This window comes from Mixophyes fleayi, chromosome 2 (genome assembly GCF_038048845.1).
Source record: "Mixophyes fleayi isolate aMixFle1 chromosome 2, aMixFle1.hap1, whole genome shotgun sequence".
Lineage (NCBI taxonomy): Eukaryota > Metazoa > Chordata > Amphibia > Anura > Limnodynastidae > Mixophyes > Mixophyes fleayi.
Window position 1 is genome coordinate 74,035,205 of NC_134403.1, and position 19,755 is coordinate 74,054,959.

Sequence of the window (19,755 nt, forward strand, 5' to 3'; positions counted from 1 at the left end):
GTGGATGACAGTTTTGGTGGCATCCTGAGAGAGAAAAGGACGGATGCGGGCGATGTTGCGTAGTTGGAAGCGACAGGCTTGGGCAAGGGAATGAATGTGGGGGGCAAAAGAGAGAGAGGAGTCGAGGGTGACACCCAGGCACCGAAGTTGGGTGACAGAGGAGATGGTGGTGATGTTGACGACAATAGAGAGGTCATGTGGGATGGGAGTCTGGGCGGAGGAAAGACAATGAGTTCAGTTTTAGATATATTGATTTTGAGAAAACGCTCGGACATCAGGAGGAGATGGCGGAGAGGCAGTCGGATACCCGAGCGAGGAGGGTGGAGGAAAGATCAGGCGAGGAGATATAGAGTTGAATGTCATCAGCATAAAGGTGATACTGAAGACCGAAGGAGGAGATGAGAGCACCAAGGGAGGAAGTGTAGAGCGAAAAGAGTAGAGGTCCAAGAACAGAGCCCTGCGGGACTCCTACGGGGAGAGGGTAAGGGGAGGAGGAAGAACCAGATGTGGATACAGAGAAGGAGCGATTAGCGAGGTATGAGGCGAACCAGGCATGGACAGAACCAGAGAGGCCGAGAGAGAGAAGAGTTTGCAGAAGGAGGGGGTGGTCCACGGTGTCAAAGGCTGCAGCGAGGTCAAGGAGGATGCGTACCGAGAAGTGACCCTTCGATTTGGCCGATAGGAGATCATTAGTAACCTTGGCCAGGGCAGTTTCGGTAGAATGGAGGGAGCTGTAGCCAGATTGGAGAGGGTCAAGGAGGGAATTGTCAGCGAGGTGCCTGGTTAGGTGGCTGCAGACAATCCGCTCAAGTAATTTGGAGGCATAGGGGAGAAGAGAGATAGGGCGATAATTAGCAAGAGAGGTGGGGTCAAGATTGGGTTTTTTGAGGATAGGAGAGATAAGAGCGTGTTTAAAAGAGGAGGGTACTACACCAGAGGAGAGTGATAGGTTGAAAAGGTGTGCTAGGTAAGAGCAGGCCGTTGGAGAGAGAGAGCGAAGGAGGTGGGAGGTACAGGCTCAACTAGGGCTCTTTTTACTTGCTTTTATTTCCCCCTCTGCCCATGCCTCATGTTCTAGGGAGAGGTTATTCCCCTCCTACCTCTTCAGTGCTGGTTATATGTTCCCATCTATATTAAATTTGTTTGTCTATATGGTCATTGTACTGTTTTGCCTTTAGCGTTTTAACCCATATTTCCATGTTATGTCTTATTGTATTCCCCCCTACACGGCACTGCAGCCCCCTTGTTACGCCTTATAAATAAAAGATAATAATAATAATAATAATATTAATAATAATAATATTATGCACCTTAATGAAGCATCGAGTTCACACCAAGGATTGTAAAAAGAAACAAATTTATTTTGAAATTCTCACAGCAAATTTAACTTAAAAATATTCTCAGTATCAAGCAATATTTCAACACAAGTAAAGCATATGGGAACAGAAAAATGAGCAAGGCTTCCATCACTTAATCCATAGATCCAGTGTCCCATGTTAAGTACCACAAGAAATTGTCAGCCTCAGATCGTAGAGTCTTTCCCCTATGTTTTGGTGGGGTCATTCCGATTTTTAGAAAATCATCCAACAGTATACATCCACAAGCCCTGCTTGTGTGTGTATAAGCCTCAAGTGTTCTCTCACTTGGCAGCCTATTTGGTCATAATGGTCGATCGTCAGTGGAAACTTTGACATTTTTGGTCACCCTTCCTGTTGAGGATTGGATGGAATAGTGACTTGAGTTGAGTCTATCCACAGTTTCGCAATGTTCTGACTCCATAGTGTCTGGCTTGGGGACTCCAAGAAGAAAGAGTTATTTAGCAAAAACGTAGTGGGGCCATGTGCCAGCATTAGGATTCCTCTATATCTTGATGTCTGTTTTAATCCCTTCTATGATGTTGAACTGGGAGTTATATATATATATGTACCATATTGTGGCAAAAACTTCCTATAATACTCTGCTGTTCCAAAGAATGCTTTAACCTATTTCTGGGTTACCGGTGGGTACCATTCTGTTATAGCCTGTACATTAAGGTAATAAAGGTGCACTTGCCCTCCTACCATGTCTGAGGTAATGTACCTCGGCCATCCCTACATGGCATTTATCACATTGTATGATAAGTCCTGCCTCCTGAATGCTCTCCAAAATCTTTATAACATGTTACTGATGTTCTGCTCAGATGTCACAGAAAATATCAATAGCATCAAGTAAGCCTAGAAACGCTTTATACCCTGTCCGGATATGATTTGCCATCTGCTGGAACGTGTCATGGGCATCTTTTATTTCAAATGGTAATACTGTAAAAAAGAATAGTACAAATGGTGCAATAAAAGCTGGATCTTTACTCTCCTTAGCTATACTCCTTTCTAAGATCTAAAGCAGAAGCAAAGTGTGTCCCCCAGTTGATCAAGCAACTTATCCACCCAGCATGGTGTAGGCCTCCATAATGCTATCTTCATTAAGTCACCTATAGTCCGCACCAAAATTTGTGGGTTTGTCCTTTTCTAGTACAAACTGGCAATCCAAGTACTTTGAAATAGCTACTCAAGGACTATTGGATGGTATTTCTACTCCTCATGCTATAAGTTAGTCTACCTCCTTTTGAAGGATCTTTACTGGCACAGCAACTTTTTACTTTTTGCCGCCCCCCCCCCCCCTCCATATATGAGATGGAGAAAGTCTGTGTGCCACTGCTATGTGATGATGTTGCCGAAGGGGGCGCGGTCATAGTTTTAGGGGGGTGGTCATCATGGGGCACAGCTGTGTCACTTTAAACGTGACATATTGGGGGAGATTCAAATAGAAATAAATATGTGCAATGTGTCTCTGGAATGGCCTTGGAGACATCTATATTTTTAGTGAAATATCTGCTGATTTTTGCTCGTGCCCCATAAAGTTTCTAGCAAATTTTATCAGTTTAGAACAGATTCATCAAAGCGGTTTGAGAATTGAAATGCAGTCAGCATCTCTAATGATCAAAAGAGGGGAAGAGGGGAAAGTACTACTAGTAAGGAAGGCACACTCTTAAGGATTTCCTATAATGGTGAGAAAAGCCTTCTACATTGGGGAGCAAAAGTGGATAGAAATAAATAGACACCACACATAAAAACTACAGTTTATTGGTATGAAATAAAACTAAATAGTTAAATAGTTAATATTCTTTTTATAACATCTGAGAATCTTTATCTAAGCGGCAGTCTTTGATAATCATGAAGTTACAACCGTAGACACTGTACCTTGAGTGTTCTTCTGATACTTACATACAGCTTATCCAAGTGATATATATTTTTCTACCATCTAGGAGTTCCCCATGGTATACTATTATAATTAGAAAATACCTCATCTCCTAATTGTGGAGCATATGAGCCTGACCGAGACTCCGAAGTTTTAATATTTCGCTTTTAACTATTTAGTTTAATTTAATACCAATAAACTGTAGTTTTTATGTGTGGTGTCTATTTATTTCTATCCACCTTTGCTCCCCAATGTAGAAGGCTTTTCTCACCAATATAGGAAATCCTTATGAGTGTGCCTTCCTTACTAGTAGTAATTTCCCCTCTTCCCCTCTTTTGAGTAATTCATTACTACTGGAAGTAGCACCCCACACTACTATATAGATATTGATTGTATTATTGAATGCCTTGAAGTGACATAAAAATTAGAAGGGATCTTCTTGTGCGAGAGATTACACACCTTGGGCTAGATTTACTAAGCTGCGGGTTTGAAAAAGTGGGGATGTTGCCTATAGCAACCAATCAGATTCTAGCTGTCATTTTGTAGAAGGTACTAAATAAATGAAAGCTAGAATCTGATTGGTTGCTATAGGCAACATCCCCACTTTTTCAAACCCGCAGCTTAGTAAATCTTGCCCCTTATCTTTGTAGGCATCTCTAATGATAACTGAAAGTGCAATTGAATAATTTCCTCACTTATGTTGAGGTTAAGTTGGTGATAAAATTGTGCTAATTTAAGCTAGTGACACATATTTGTGGGTTACTTTGTATATTATTAAAGTAATTTTATCGTTTTCAAATAAGCATTGTCTAAGCGATTGTGTTGTGTTTCCAAAGCACAAAGTAATTTATTTTAGCAGATGCAAAATTTAGCAGTTCAATACATTTAATTATAATACAGTACAGTATAGCTGATACATGATACATATTAAAGATGTTACATTAAAGCAGGAAAGTATAAAACACAAAATACATTACATCTTCTTTATAGGGTTCACCCAGGTTCAATGAATGCTGCCATTTCCTAACGTTTCCATCATCCAAGAGAGAGAGAACTAAAGCCAGCATGCTTATATATACTTGTCCAGCTAACACTTATTAAGGTCTTCATTGGTCCAGGATTAATGGTATTCCAGTTCCTTGCAAGTTATAGGTCAGTTCATTTGATTCTTACAAAGGGTGAGGGGAAACTTCCCCCACCCTATTGTTCCCATGATTTGATTTTGAATGACCAGTTCAAACTGACCCACACAAAAGTATTTTTTTTGAGCATTAATCTCATATTGCTTTCATCTTGCGATCGCTGGATGCGATCGCTATTCCGGTCACACTGGGTTAATGCTGGTGAAATAAGCTTTAATATGAGACCAATTTATCTTTTAAAACACCTGAACCATAAAAACCTTTACTACAGTATTATATATGAATAAATATACAATCTAATACATTTTACTAATAAATGAATGTGGATTGGAACCTTAATAAATATGAAATATATAAATAACTAAATATGAGAGTGCTAGTGTGTGCATGCGTATTTTACCGCGTGATCGCACCATGCCACGTGTTACGTGGCATACTGATCGCAATCGCACGGTAAAACAATATTAACCAATATACTTTCGTTCATCCAATTATACGACTTCGACAGTTCCACCCTTTGATAGTATAATAAACTATCACCTTAAAAATTTTACATGCAGGATCTCAGTACCACGTTTCATTGCTCTGTAATGTAAGTCCCCCTTGGTGTATGACCAAGCTGTCTGTAGATCTAAACAGGTTATCATAAGAGAGAGTCTTAATCCTCAAAACATTTTTTTTTTATCTTTTACTATAGACCGTATTCCTCTGGAGCTTGGAGATAACCTTTTTGTATGCCCTTGAAGGGTACAACAAAACATGTAATACATTATTTGGAATGGTACAGGATACGATAGTACATGTATCAACAATATAGAATATTCTACTACTGTTCTTCATGTCTAACAAGTTCATCTGTCCAACACATGTCTTTTAGCTCAGACAACATTTAGATAGAACAGGTTCATCAATAACATCATTCTATGTCTATCAACAATGTCATATATGATCTCCTTCAGCTTGAGTTGGTATATACACTCTAATAATGTCATCAGTTCTTTTCATCAACACTTGTGGGGCGGTCTATTGTCTGTTCGTTCTTCCCAGTCTCCCAATACTCAAGTTTCTTTGTACATGAAACAGTGGTCGGCTTGCCAAATATTGGGAGACTCCAGACTAAGGGATCTAGGTATCGTACTTTTCCCCTAGTGACCTCCCACCCATAATTCGGGTACCTCAGGAATATTTAGTGGAAACAGAACTAGTCCTACTCTATATAATCTCTGAGGCACGTGAGAGCACATCCAGCACTTAGTTTGGTCTAAAACCTTACCCACCCAAAAATGATAATTATTCTCAAGGATGCCTGCTCAAGTCCAAATATTACTGGACTGACATCGCTGGATGTACCTCTCTTCAACTATGGGGTCAACGTACTTACAGACGCAATACTACTCAGACAATAGCCCCTCGCACTTTCTCCAAGCTCCAAAAATTTCCAAACTTTCCTTTACGCCTGAATTGAATAGAGTAATTGGCTAGACTGATTGTGCTACCAACTTCTCCTTCATCCCCAACTTCTCAATATCACTACCTGAACCAGCCTCTGTCAGCTGTCTACCATCAAAAGAATTGACTGTCCTGAAAAGAGAATGAGATGAGAGAAACACAGAACAGGAAAAAACTAGCACTTCATGCTGGACAACTGACTTAGTCTTTGGCTCAGGTGTTGCTAACTGCATTCGGGGACTCCCAGGACAGATTCATGAGTGTAGTTGGAACCTTCTCTGGGTGTTGGCTCCTCTGCAGTGGGTGGAATGGGTACCAGTGTGTCTCTGCTACCCTTGAGGATGTGATGCTGGTAGACTACACTTGGTACCTGTCTGTCAAATAATCTAAGCCTAGGAAATTACTGTTTCACAACTTACTCACCCGGTCCAACGTCCTGACAGTTAGTGTAACTTTTCAGGAGACAGTGTTTTGAACGTTCTCGGTTGCTGTCTCACTATTTACCTTTCCGCTCAAGGTCTAGACCAGTCTCTCAGTTACAAACTGATCACAAGAAAAGTAAAAAACACTTCAAAAGTCAAGAGGTTAGGTGGCAGCTTAGGAGTGATCTTGATAGTGGGGAGGACTAGTGGCCAAAGCTACCAGCCACTTCAATCAAGTTTCAACCCTCATTCTATTCAATTCGTTCTAACTAGTACCATTACTTTATGTTCACACTGGTTTGTGGCTAATCAAAAGTATTTAATTTGTTACCACTACTCATACATTATACATTTATTATCAATAGCATGAATACCCCTATCACTTATTATAACTCTAGGGCTATCACATTGAATAACAAAAGCCTTGAGTATGACACAGTAATACATTAGACACGTTTCAATACACCTTTACCCAGATATATTTCATCGGTACACCAGTGCATACTTGAGGATCCTGCAAGGTGGTAATTGGACGTGGATTTGTTTTACCTGTTTTACCCATCTGCAGGAGGGATATGGGATGGCTCTATTGGTATCATCTTCCTGACAAACCCCCTTATTTAAGACAGGACGTTGCCTTCCTACTAGCTTGAGAAGAAATGTCTGGTGCATCCCAATATACTCTTACCAGCTTGCACATACCTTCTGTACCCAGCTGAGCCAGACTATGTGCTGCCTCCGGTATGTCTGGAAGATACACTCTGGGAGCTACTGGTCTACCTTGTCCATCTCTCCAGGGTCCACCAGACTCCTAACCACATCTTTTCACCTTCCAGACAGTTTATTCTTCAGGTAACACAAATCTTCATATATTAACCAATATGTGTATGTGTGCATGTGTGTGTGTGTTCACATTTTAAAACAATACAACGAAAATCAAAACAAAACATAGATTTGTCAGCTGTCACATAAAACCCTGCTGTCTATTTGACAGCTATGTTCGCCCTGGTGTGACAGCCATGTATAGTCGTGTGTGTAAGTGTGGATTTTACTAGCAGCTACTTCAGTTGGTAACTGTGTCAATGTATCAAGTCCTCTATGCAATGTCCTATTCATGTGCTGGTATTGTTATAAAAAGATTTTTTCAGTCACCTCAACATCGCCCCCTAGATTAGAAAAATGCTGAAGACCAATGTATATCAATCGATTTTCCCTCTGCCAACTCACATGCCATTTTCAGTACCCCACATTCAGCTACTTGACTAAGTGAGAAGAGAAAAGGGATCAATCTCTATAACACTTTCTTCAAATATAACAGTATCCAGTACATTTCTGTCTAACAGTGAAAAAATATAAAACATGAAAATTTTACATTTTCTAGGGTTTCACATTATGTCATGTCTTGTGGCAAAAATTCTGCTCCAATGTTCTACACAGAGATGCATATCTGTATGTCTAACCTCCAGCAATCTCCTGTCTCCACCCGTTGTGCATATATATAAAGGCACACTTTGCACAGGAGACAAAAAGGCAGATATGCAATCTATAAAACATGAATCATAATTACACAACAAAAAAAAACAAAAAACCTTTCTGCTTAAAATTAGCAGCTTCTATACACATAAAAACAAAACCCCTGGCTGCTTCTGTGACTTATGTCAATCTAGTGTTTTTATCCCTGAGTCAGTCTGATGTCACAAATGACTTAGCCCCATGAATGAGACTGTGTCTACGTCTTTTTGTATCTCTATACAAGAGAAGAGAGAGAGATACTAGCAGAGATGTAAAGAATGAGAAAATAGGAGAGCAACGAATAATAAGAATACGAGAATTTGAGTACAAGGATTTGAGTACAAACAGAAAGGCAGAAAAGGAGATTTTACAGTAAACATGACAGCTGGATTGGACACTATGGGAAAATGGCTGTATTTATTCCACTAATCCCCTTAGCTATTCGCTAAACTATGACCCCTCCCCATACTTAACTAGGGGGTCTTATGTCAACCGTGCAATCCAGTGTCGTCCGTCGTTAGTTCATATGGAACACAGTATCTCATGACTATAATAGAGAAGTGCAAAGTTTACCCATTGTGACACATACTTTATATCTCTCATGTGTGTCCTCCTGAAATACATAAAACAACATTAGAGCGAAGTATGTGCACACTTCATTTTAAATAATGAATCTCAACCAAATAAATTATTGTTAATTTGTCTTTCAAGGGAAAGCTTTGTACTTCTTCCGTAATCCCCATAATAACTAAGTACATATCCTTCTTTGCTTGTCATTACCTACAAAAAGAGAAACAAAATAAAGTCAGTTTCAAATAACAAAAAAACAAACATGATATTTCTTTTTGCTTTCAATCCTTATCATCGACCAGTGACAGGAACCTAAACACAAGACAACATAAAACAAACAAACCAAAAAACAAAACTCTTTGTCTCTTCATTCATTGCAGAAAAACTCCTTTGCAATGCTATCTCCAGTCTTTTGTGTATTGTTTTAAGGCTATATAGCCTCATTAAGTCAGGGTCAATTAACTAAGACCATTTGTCTGGAGACAATGGATATCTCTCACCTACATGTGAAACCTGATTTATTTATTTTTTCTAGGATTCCTGAATCTAAGCCATTTGCATAGACACAACAAATTTCTTCTGTTACACTTCTTTTCCTTGGCTGTACTTTATGCATGGAATAAAAAGAAAAGTTTCTTCAAACTGTTTGAAAAACCTGGTCTTTTGTTTTTTTTTCTCTATTGCAGGGTTATTTTCCTAAATTCAATCACACCCATCATACACAAAAAATAAAAAAATAAAATATATACATTTAATTTACTCAGCTTTTAAACCTGAATAGTTACACAGATAGTTACTTTTGCTATTTTAATAAGTTGTTATTTTTTAAAAATTATATTTGATTTTATACTCTCCTGCTTTGCGCTCGCTTCTCTTCGCTTGGCAATGCTTACTTCTGCTATGCACACACTTTTTGCCACGCCTACTTTCGCTGTGCACACGCTCCCTTGCCATGTGTACCCTTCTTGTTGCCACAATTTCAAACAGTCATCATGTTCAATTCTTGTTTTTTTATTTTTATTTAATCAACCGCACTTTATCTCTAACATTATTTAACACCACTGAGTCAAAACTACCGATGTTTGGGAAAGGTTTCACACACTACCGGGTCATCTTGATCCATTTGTCGCAGTAAGCTGTTGCGTACACACCATACTTATTATGCATAACATACTTTGCCGCACCAACCGGCCATTCATTAGGCAGCGCACAATTGGCCATCTCTTCTTGGATCTGGAAGATTTTAACAGGTACGTCCCCTCAAAAATATCAATGCTTTTCCTAGTTTGAGTACTTTACAACTGTTAGCAACCGATAGCAATCAAGAATATCAGTGGTTGCAGCGTATTTCCTCCCACATCTTCCAAGTCCCAATCACGGCTGCACAAAATTAACCATGCGGTCCGATCGCACCGCTTACAGATACTAACTATCAGTAAGCTTTGCGATTACTATTGGGAATGCCGCGAAAACCTGTTATTTTTGCTTCGAGTATATCTGCCGTGTATACTCTGTGGCGTCTCTTTTTTCCCTGCTCTTTGTTAGAACAGAACACCACTACACACAAAGGTTTCTTTATATCCTGTTCACACTTAGAACAGAACCTTTGTTGTCAGGTCACCTTTTTGCCGTGCCTCGTCAGACACACCTGAACCATAGCGCTATCTCTTTTCAACTGTATACAAACTTTAACAGTATACAAACTTTTCTCTTATCTGTCTCTTTTCAACAGTATATAAACTCTTGTCTTTATGCATATCATTCACATACACATACCACCTTATATTTTCAGCGCAGAAAATTAATTTCCCAAACAATAGTAATATCTTTTCAGAGGCTTTAGCAAGTCATTATACTATGCATATAACAGACTATCAAACTGACTGTTTAACGTGTGGCAACACAAAAACACATATGCGCATTCTAAGCAAACAACCCCCATTTAAATCGCAAAATGACATGAAAAAGAAACAGGTTTTTTTTTCTTTCTTGTCCCTAGATTCTCACTAGCACCCCATAGATTGCACAAAACGGATATTCGATTTAGCAACACTAGATGATATAAAGGCTTACGTTCTCATCCCACCCTTTGTTTCTAAACCGAAATCTGGCAGTTTTGTGAATCTTTGAACAATGTAGTGCCTTTTAGAGCCCCCAAATTATTAAAGTAATTTTATTGTTTTCAAATAAGCATTGTCTAAGCGATTGGTTGTGTTTCCAAAGCACAAAGTCATTTATTTTAGCAGATGCAAAATTTAACAGTTCAATACATTTAATTATAATACAGTACAGTATAGCTGATACATGATACATATTAAAGATGTTACATTAAAGCAGGAAAGTATAAAACACAAAATACATTACATCTTCTTTATAGGGTTCACCCAGGTTCAATGAATGCAGCCATTTCCTAACGTTTCCATCATCCAAGAGAGAGAGAACTAAAGCCAGCATGCTTATATATACTTGTCCAGCTAACACTTAGTAAGGTCTTCATTGGTCCAGGATTAATGGTATTCCAGTTCCTTGCAAGTTATAGGTCAGTTCATTTGATCCTTACAAAGGGTGAGGGGAAACTTCCCCCACCCTATTGTTCCCATGATTTGACTCTGAATGACCAGTTCAAACTGAGCCACACAAAGGTATCTTTTTGAGCAATAATCTCATATTGCTTGTATCTTGCGATCGCTAGATGCGATCGCTATTCCGTCCACACCGGGTTAATGCTGGTGAAATAAGCTTTAATATGAGACAAAACTCTTTATCTTTTAAAACACTTGAACCATAAAAACCTTTACTACCGTATTATATATGAATAAATATACAATCTAATACATTTTACTAATAAATAAATGTGGATTGGAACCTTAATAAATATGAAATATATAAATAACTAAATATGAGAGTGCGAGTGTGTGCATGCGTATTTTACCGCGTGATCGCACCATGCCTTGTGTTACGTGGCATACTGATCGCAATCGCACGGTAAAACAATATTAACCAATATACTTTCATTCATCCAATTATACGACTTCGACAATATATACTAAGTTTTGTGGTACCTAGATGGTATAGACCTGGCCAAAGAAGAAAGTGCAGGAATAGCGCTTGCAGGATTCTAGGTGGGACACACGTTGTCTATCAGTATAGGCTCTCTGTCTAACAGTTGTACAAATAATATTAGGGCGCTAGATAGGACTTATAAGATAATTACAGCTGCCCCTGAACGCTAGGATGCAAACCTAGACCAAAAGACAAATAGACATAAAACAGATATAGAGGCACTAGTAATTACTTAATTAAAAAATTATTGAAATTTATTGTTATAAACATACACCAGGAACATATATTCCCTAAATAGGGATTTTAACAAAAAGCTCCTATACCTTGGGTGGAGCAGGTAAAAAATCACAGCACTATCAGCTATGAGCACTCGGACAGTATTTGAAATGACAACCAATATTAATAAAAGTCGATAAACTCCATAGATGAATTGAATGAAAGTGGGGATGACACAATTTGTTAGGAACTCATATAGTGTAGAGTATCATGTTAGACTCTTGCTGAAATACATGTCCAGATGGTATAGCAAACACCATATATGAGTTCTCACAATGCCGTTTATGCAATGGTATAATTTATCAAACCGGCATCATCTCCGCATGAGAGACCACCAGGGAGAGAAACACAATATCAATGGTTTGAAAAGAATAAAGGGGGCAGTGCACCCTTGATCTTAATACAAGCTGGATCTCTTCTGGTGAAATATGATAAAATTAGATCACTATCTTCAGTATAAGAAGAGCGCTTAGTATAGTCAATGTAGCAAACTGCAGTTTGGAAATGTTCTTTTGAAAAAAAGAAACTCACTTTTCGTAGCGTGGTTTTGATCTCTCACCCTCTAGAGTGTCCTCAGACGGTTATTGCGGCTCACTGAAGCTTAGCGTAATATAACCTCAAAGTTTCATCTTCCAGAGCGTCCTCAGACGATTGTTGGAAATAGATGCAAAAAACTTTGAATGGAAAAGCCGTTGTTTCGTCCGTCAGTCCGCATGAGATACAAACAAACCAGATATCCGCTAGTGAGATCCCCGGGGTCTCTAGATTTTCAAGAAAAACTTTCAAAGTTATAAATGTAAAAGCTTGACGCGTTTCTCGACAGATGTCGTTTCATCAGAAGCAGGATACCAATCCGGGAAGAACAGAGGTTTTTAAACCCTTGTAAATGTCCAAAGGATTAATTGATTGTCATTAGTTCCAGGTGATCATCAGGCTACTCATTGTTTCACCTGTTAATGGGCTGTATGCAAATTCTCACACACAGCATGATATCATCACATAAGGTCTCTGTTTGAACAATACACAAAACATATATAGCTAACAGTTAGCATTGCCCAAGGTGTTTGCAAAGCTGCACAGGTAGACACCTCTTAATGTGACTGCATATTATAGTTTTGGCAAAGCGATGTAGAATAGTAGCTACATATTGTTATTATTATGCCCAATTAGTTTACTTATTCAGGCTAGTTAAGGAATGCTTGTGTTCAGCTTGGAAGGGTTCTTTGAATCAAGAATTATTTTAAAATTCATCTTTTGACTTTACATGTAATATTAAAGCTTTGAGAGTCTGAAATAAAGTTTTTTCATTATTGTCAAGAGCCAGATCAAAAAAAGGAAAAAACAGATTAAAAAAAAGGATTATAACTTAAATGCAGTTTCTCTTCAGCAGTGAGAGCAGGTACAGAAATACAACCTTATCTTCAGCAACACAAAATAGATGTCTTAACATTAACAATTAGTTTATCACACAATGGATTAATATGCTTCTGCAGTTTCCCCAGGTCTGCAGCTTGTCTCTAGTTAATAAGGGAAATAACCTGATTCAGGCTTCCCACTCTAGCCTGGAAACGATGTTGGTGATGAGTGCGGTATATGAAGATAGTTTCCCAACGCATTTCACCAGCAGGTTTTAGGCTTCATCAGGGATGGTGTATACTGATACAGATGTGCAATTTTTTAACCTCTCTTGAGCAGGGGCTTACTTAACCAGCCAATCATCCTAGAGCATTAATGATGAATGACATACACTCTTTGTGAAAGTGCAGGAAACTTAACAAAGTATTTAAAATGGTTTAGAAGGATTGTCATAAAAATAAAGTTCATGTATGAAAAACAATAAATATGGCGCTTTTATTTGGCAAAACATATATGCAGATCAATGGGTACAGCGCTTCTCTTTGGTAATTATATTTATTTACACATATCTCAGGAACAAAATGGTATAACAAAATTCAGCAACACAGTAGTATGTCTGTGGTGGTAAAGCCAACGTACAATTAAGTGAGTATATCGCCATCTTCTCAATCATTTTGGTTTTACACTGATTGAAGTTTATAAATATAGAACATTAGATGCAGCACTATATATTGAATGGATTTGTCAGTAAATGTGTCAGTAATTGCTGACACGCTAGTCATATTTCCACATATCCAAAACATAGTAGCATAACAGATTTCAGAAACATGGTAGTATATCCATATAATATATGTAAAGACACAGTGGTTGATTGAATATTTATATAACATTGATGGCAATGATTTATAATAAATGAATGACAAACCTCTTGTTGAGGCCTCATAAAGAAGGGTGAAAATATAATTATGGTGTGAAACTTTAAGGAATAATGGAGTTATGGGAAAAAAGATCTATCTTAATTCCTATGGATGCAGTTAATGCGTGCTGCACCGTACCAACCCGGTTACAATTAAGTATCTTAGCTTATAATACATTAAGTTATGGAGTTCATAGGTTCACTACCTACAATTGGTTAGGAGGGGATAAAAACTCTTGTTCCCCTCTAGTCTATTTGGAGGTTTAATTTACCTACCTTCTGTTCTATAGTTTCATGTACCCAGTGCAAGTATTCTTGCAACACACATTTCTACCATCACTTTCTTAGCACCAAGGAGACTGATTAATATATGTTTCTAATTAGTATCTGCAAAAGTGTCCATGTCTTATTGTGATTCAATTATATGAGCACAGCCTTACTGTACTTGAGATTTGCTTGCCCGCCCCTCAGGGACGCACGCAGGATTGTCCCCCCCCCAAAAAAAAACAACCACGAGAGAGAGCTGCTGCTCCGTTTCGGCAGCGCTGTCCTATATAGCAGCCGCGGCGCTGCCAAAGAAGCGTCCGCGGACGCTTCTTTGACATCACCGCGGCTGCTGTATAGGACAGTGCCGCTCTTGTGGGCACTGAGTTAGCACAGGGGGGTTTCTGGAGACTCAGAAACCCCCCCTGAGTGCGCCACTGCCCCTGTCCGCCAAAAATACGCAAAGGTGTATACAGACGTACGCGTACACATTTGGTGCATCGTATAAAATTTATATGATTAAGATATTGGCTTTGATTCAATTTTAAAATGTGCGGACAGATTTAGAGTTTGGAGGAAGTGTGTCCTAGCTCAGTTCTACATTGCATTGTAAAAACAAAGCTGTTTAATATGAATATTTAAAATGCAAATAAATACTTTGTTAATAAATTATAATACTTTATTACCAAGTTTAGTAAACACATCATGACAGGGTTGTGGCGTACCCAGGTTCACATAGACATAATCACAATATGGTCAGTATATGCTAATGTCCTATATATTGAAAGAAGGAATAAGCATGTGTAGGTACAGGGCCCGCACTTCCATTAGGCAACCTTAGGCAGCTGCCTAGGGCCCGGTGCTCTGGGGGGGCGCCACTCAAACCAGATATGATCGTTAACAATGTCCCTTAATACTGGCGGCAGACGCAGACATGATTAAGATGACCTATTTGCCGTTAGCCGCAGCGCATCTTATGAATTGACCTGGATCAGCAATTGAGTCATTCAGTGACTCATTACATATCTGCGGAGTAAGACTACCTCCCCTTCACTCCTATACAGTTATTCTCAGCCCACAGAGGAGATCCTGAAGGAGCAATGGTGTCCAGGGCCTCACTCACCCTCGGATAGCTACTCGCAGGCTACTCGTGGCCAGGGTGACATGCAGGTGCTTCATGTGTCAGCGGCTGCAGGGGTTCCGCTACCAACGCATCGCCCATTGATCTGTGAAGGGAGTCAATGTCGGAGGCAGCTGCAGAAGCAGACTCCAGTGGAAGCATGATTGACTATGCAGGAAGTGCACCCCATGAACCTCCTTTCTCTGTACATTCAGCTGCAGCCTGAATGTAGCCCAGAAAGCTGAGAGTCCGGCAGGGGAGCTACTGTGGTAGCAGCACTGCTCAGAATTGCTGTGAAAAAGGAACAGCTCTGTTTTCAATCCCTTGGACTACGAAAATGGAGATACTTGGAGTCTAAGCTAAGGAGATTTATATCCAGAATGACAACACCATGACACCCACAGGTGCCTGTTCCCCCTGTCCATGTGTGCCTGTTCTCCCCCCTGTCCATGTGTGCCTGTTCTCCTCCCTGCCCATGTGTGCCTGTTCTCCCCCCTGCCTATGTGTGCCTGTTCTCCCCCCTGCCCATGTGTGCCTGTTCTCCCCCTCTGCTCATGTGTGCCTGTCTTCCCCCCCTGCCCATGTGTGCCTGTTCTCCCCCTCTGCTCATGTGTGCCTGTCCTCCCCCCCTGCCCATGTGTGCCTGCCCTTCCTACCCATGTGTGCCTGTCTCCTCCTGCACATGTGTGCCTGGCCCAACCCCCACCCATGTGTTCCTGTTCCCTCCTGCCCATGTGGGCCGATATTCTCCTGTCCATGTGTCTTCCATTGCCCATATGTGCCTGTGTCCATCTGCCCATGTGTGCCCATATCCCCTGCCCATGTGTGGCACCCCCCCCTCTTTGAATGTGTGCAACTCTTCCTAGACAATAGGAACCCCCCACCTGTCTGAGTGTGCTTTGGGCTCCCTAAAGACTTAGTCAGCTCTGATGGTGGCTATATAATGTAGTGAGAGGATAAAGACTATGCGCTCACCTTCTGATGGTTGCTGGAGCTGCAAACAGGACTAGGGATCCCTCCCTAGTTATACAATAAGAAAATAGGAAGTTCCTGTGCGCTCACTGACTTAATAGTTTTGGTACTATTATATAATGCTATGTAATGTAGCCCTTGAATAGCAGCAGTTGAGACACCAGCTTTGTGACAGCCTGACAGACAGTATACATTAATTTAGAATTTTTAGGTAAGATACTGTGTCCACTTATACTCAATATACTCAGAAATGTGGAAATGATATACAAGGATGTTATACTCCCAACAAGTTCACACTTAAAAAATACCTTTATTATATTTGAAGCTTTCAGTTCTCTTCTTGATGAGTTTATGAATGTGGGTCGAGAATATGGGGGAGGGTGGGTAGGCTGAAGCTTTGCCTAGGGTGCCCAGAAACCTAGCACTGGCCCTGTGTAGGCAGGATGTACTTCTGCTCTTATATTTAAAGAAGGAATAAGTGTATTTGTGTGTATGTGTATATGTTAATGGTACAGCATATCTTAAAATGTTATGTCTACAGCATTAATATATTTTATGATTCATTGGAGGGAATTTAATCAGCCGCGATGTTCCGCATTTTTACCATTACTACAATAAATTCTCCACTCATTTTTCCTTGTGCCTCTATGGGGTGCGGAGAAGAATCAGAGGAGATTTCTTGTAAAAATCCTGCGGCCGCAATGTTCTAATTGAATTCCCCCATTGACTAAGTGAGTCTTATGTATAGTAAGCAAGTACACACTAAGGGACTTTAGAGCTAAGAGCAAATCCAGCTAAAGTAAATATACAAATCATGTTGCAATGTAAGGGGTGCTAATGCAATTATTTTTGTATGCAAGGAAAAGACTATCTTGAAATACAATACGACCCCTTCCCAAATCTAAATCTGTCCGTACATTTCACATTTGCCTCCCTGCAGCGCAGCTTGAACTTGCCAATGTGCAAAATTGTATCTTCTATCTGGATTTACTGCTAACTTTTAATGAGATCCGTGTATATATCAATATATTTCTGAATGTGCACAGAGGAGTGGGACACCGATATGGTGCAGTACATATATTTATACTATACAAATAGCATTAAAACTGAAATGGAAATTTGCAAATTAATATAATCAAGATGCTAATCTGAGCGTTCTGAACAGCCCTACAAAGTGTTCCCTGTTTGTATCTGAAGCCGACAGTATGGAGTTATTATGTCCAAGTGTCAGTCTGCACTTGTCTCCGATGCACTATTCTCTTCCAGAATAATCACTTGGCTGTCATATAAAGAGTCCAATGACCTATATCAACAAACTATCTTTTCTATATTCCATTAAGTTAATTCAAAGATGAATTGCCCATATTTAGGAAGGCCAAATCTATAACCTACAATGCAATATCATCCAAATATATATAGAGAACATATAAAGTATATAAATGAAAGTATTGGGTTCATATATTAGCTGATTATCCCCCACCAACCCTACATTCCCAGGATATTGTAGGGACTCATGCATCAACCATGAGAGATATGGCTAGCAAAACACCACATACAAGAAGGTATTGGTTGTACAGTTAGTTGTTGTACAATTGCAGAACAACTGTGTGGGACATCAGAGTTACCAAGGAACTAGTGGAGATTCTCACATTTAAGTTACTTGGTCCCATTTCTATTTTACAGGAAACCAAGACTTGTGATCCCTTCAAGGATAAGCCATGGTGTCTTCTATACTGGTTGGAGGCGCCACCCCTCCTCAACAGAGGTAAGACACCACTAGCTAGTCATGGGCTAATCTATGGGCTAATCCTCAAACAGTGCATATGCCTAGAGAGCATTGTCAGCCTTCTATGAAGGCATAAGATATTACTGTTTTCTTGGTCTATAGCTAGAATCACTTCTCCAATTGTGAGGGCAACGTTATGAGGCTCTACTTGTGGCACACACTAGGAGAGACAAATTTTACCACTTCCAAGGATCAGGGTCAGACCAGGGTCATTCCTCTAGTACATTTATATATAAATATATATATATACCTTAAAAACGTAAGTATTTTTTTTTTAATTTTTCCATCATTTTCATGAATGCTCTTGTAACTTCCTTGTTTCTTAAGCTATAGATTAGTGGGTTCAGCATAGGAATAATAACAGTGTAGAATACAGAAGCAACTCTGTCTTGGCTCATGGCATAGCTAGCAGATGGTCGTAGATACATGAAGACAATGGTGCTGTAGAACAGGCTGACTGTCACTAGATGAGATATGCAGGTAGAAAATGCTTTCTTTTTGCCCCGCTGGGAGTGAATCTTCAATATAGCAGAAATAATATTGCTATAGGACACAATGATAATTGTGAGTGAGCTAATTTCAGCAAAACCTCCAAAGATGAACATCACAAGTTCATTTATTGTAGTATCGATGCACGAGAGCTTTAAAAGTGGAGGGACATCACAGTAAAAGTGGTCTATTTTGTTACTTTTGCAGAATGGTAATTGAAAAGTACATGACGTATGAATTGTTGCATTAAGGTAGCCCCCAAGGTAAGCAAATGCCACAAGCTGCCTAGAGAACCTCTTGTTTATTATTGTCATGTACAATAGTGGATTGCAGATGGCAACATATCGATCATAAGCCATTATCCCAAGCAAGAAACACTCAAGGCTAACCGAAGCACCAAACAAGTACATTTGCATTAAACACTCAACAAAAGTAATTCTCTTTGTGACAGATAGGAAAGTGGCTAAAGTCTTTGGCGTTATGATAGTTGAGTAGCAAAGGTCCAAGAAAGAAAGGTTATTTATGAAGAAGTACATTGGAGTATGAAGATGAGAATCTGCGCTGATAGTCACCATTATGCCAATATTAGCCAGTAATGTGATTACATAAAATATTAAAAATAAAACAAAAAGAAAAATCTGAAGCGTGGGATCATCAGTCAGTCCTAAGAGAACAAAGTAGGAGGGTGTTGTGCTATTCCACACATCCATCTCTTGCTTCTTTGCCATGTGGTAAAATACTTCATACCTTTTCACTAAAAATACACAGATGAATTATGTAACATACTTTACAGTTAAAAATGATCACTTTTATTCCGATGCATAGAGGAGAATCCCATATAAATGGAGAATATAGACAATGGAGGTAAACTTCCTTAACAGGTAGGTGAATTTGTAGTTTAGTACAGTATTTTGGTTATGACTAGAGGTAAGCCTTATGGTATTGTTTTGTAGAATGTCATTCATTTAGCATCAATGTAAAGATAATTTGCCACCATTTTATGCCTCATTCACTTTTTATAGAACTTTATAGAATTCCTTTCTTAGTGTGTCTTTTTCAAGTATTATCATGCAAAAATTAGTAGCTTGTATTGGATGGTCTTATACCCTTTAGTGTTGCTGAACTCAATTATTCACATAAAAGTATTATGCAAGTTAACCCTACATTATAAATATAACAATATA

The 19,755-nt window shown here is 39.3% G+C and overlaps 1 protein-coding gene across 1 annotated transcript; it reads right to left on the reverse strand.

Annotated features, from left to right (window-relative positions):
- Positions 1 to 18,333: 18,333 nt before the first annotated feature.
- LOC142139827 (olfactory receptor 5AP2-like) lies at positions 18,334 to 19,287 on the reverse strand. Its single transcript, XM_075197695.1, has one exon. It carries the CDS (start codon positions 19,279 to 19,281, stop codon positions 18,334 to 18,336), a length of 948 nt encoding a protein of 315 aa, XP_075053796.1. The 5' UTR covers positions 19,282 to 19,287.
- Positions 19,288 to 19,755: the final 468 nt, after the last annotated feature.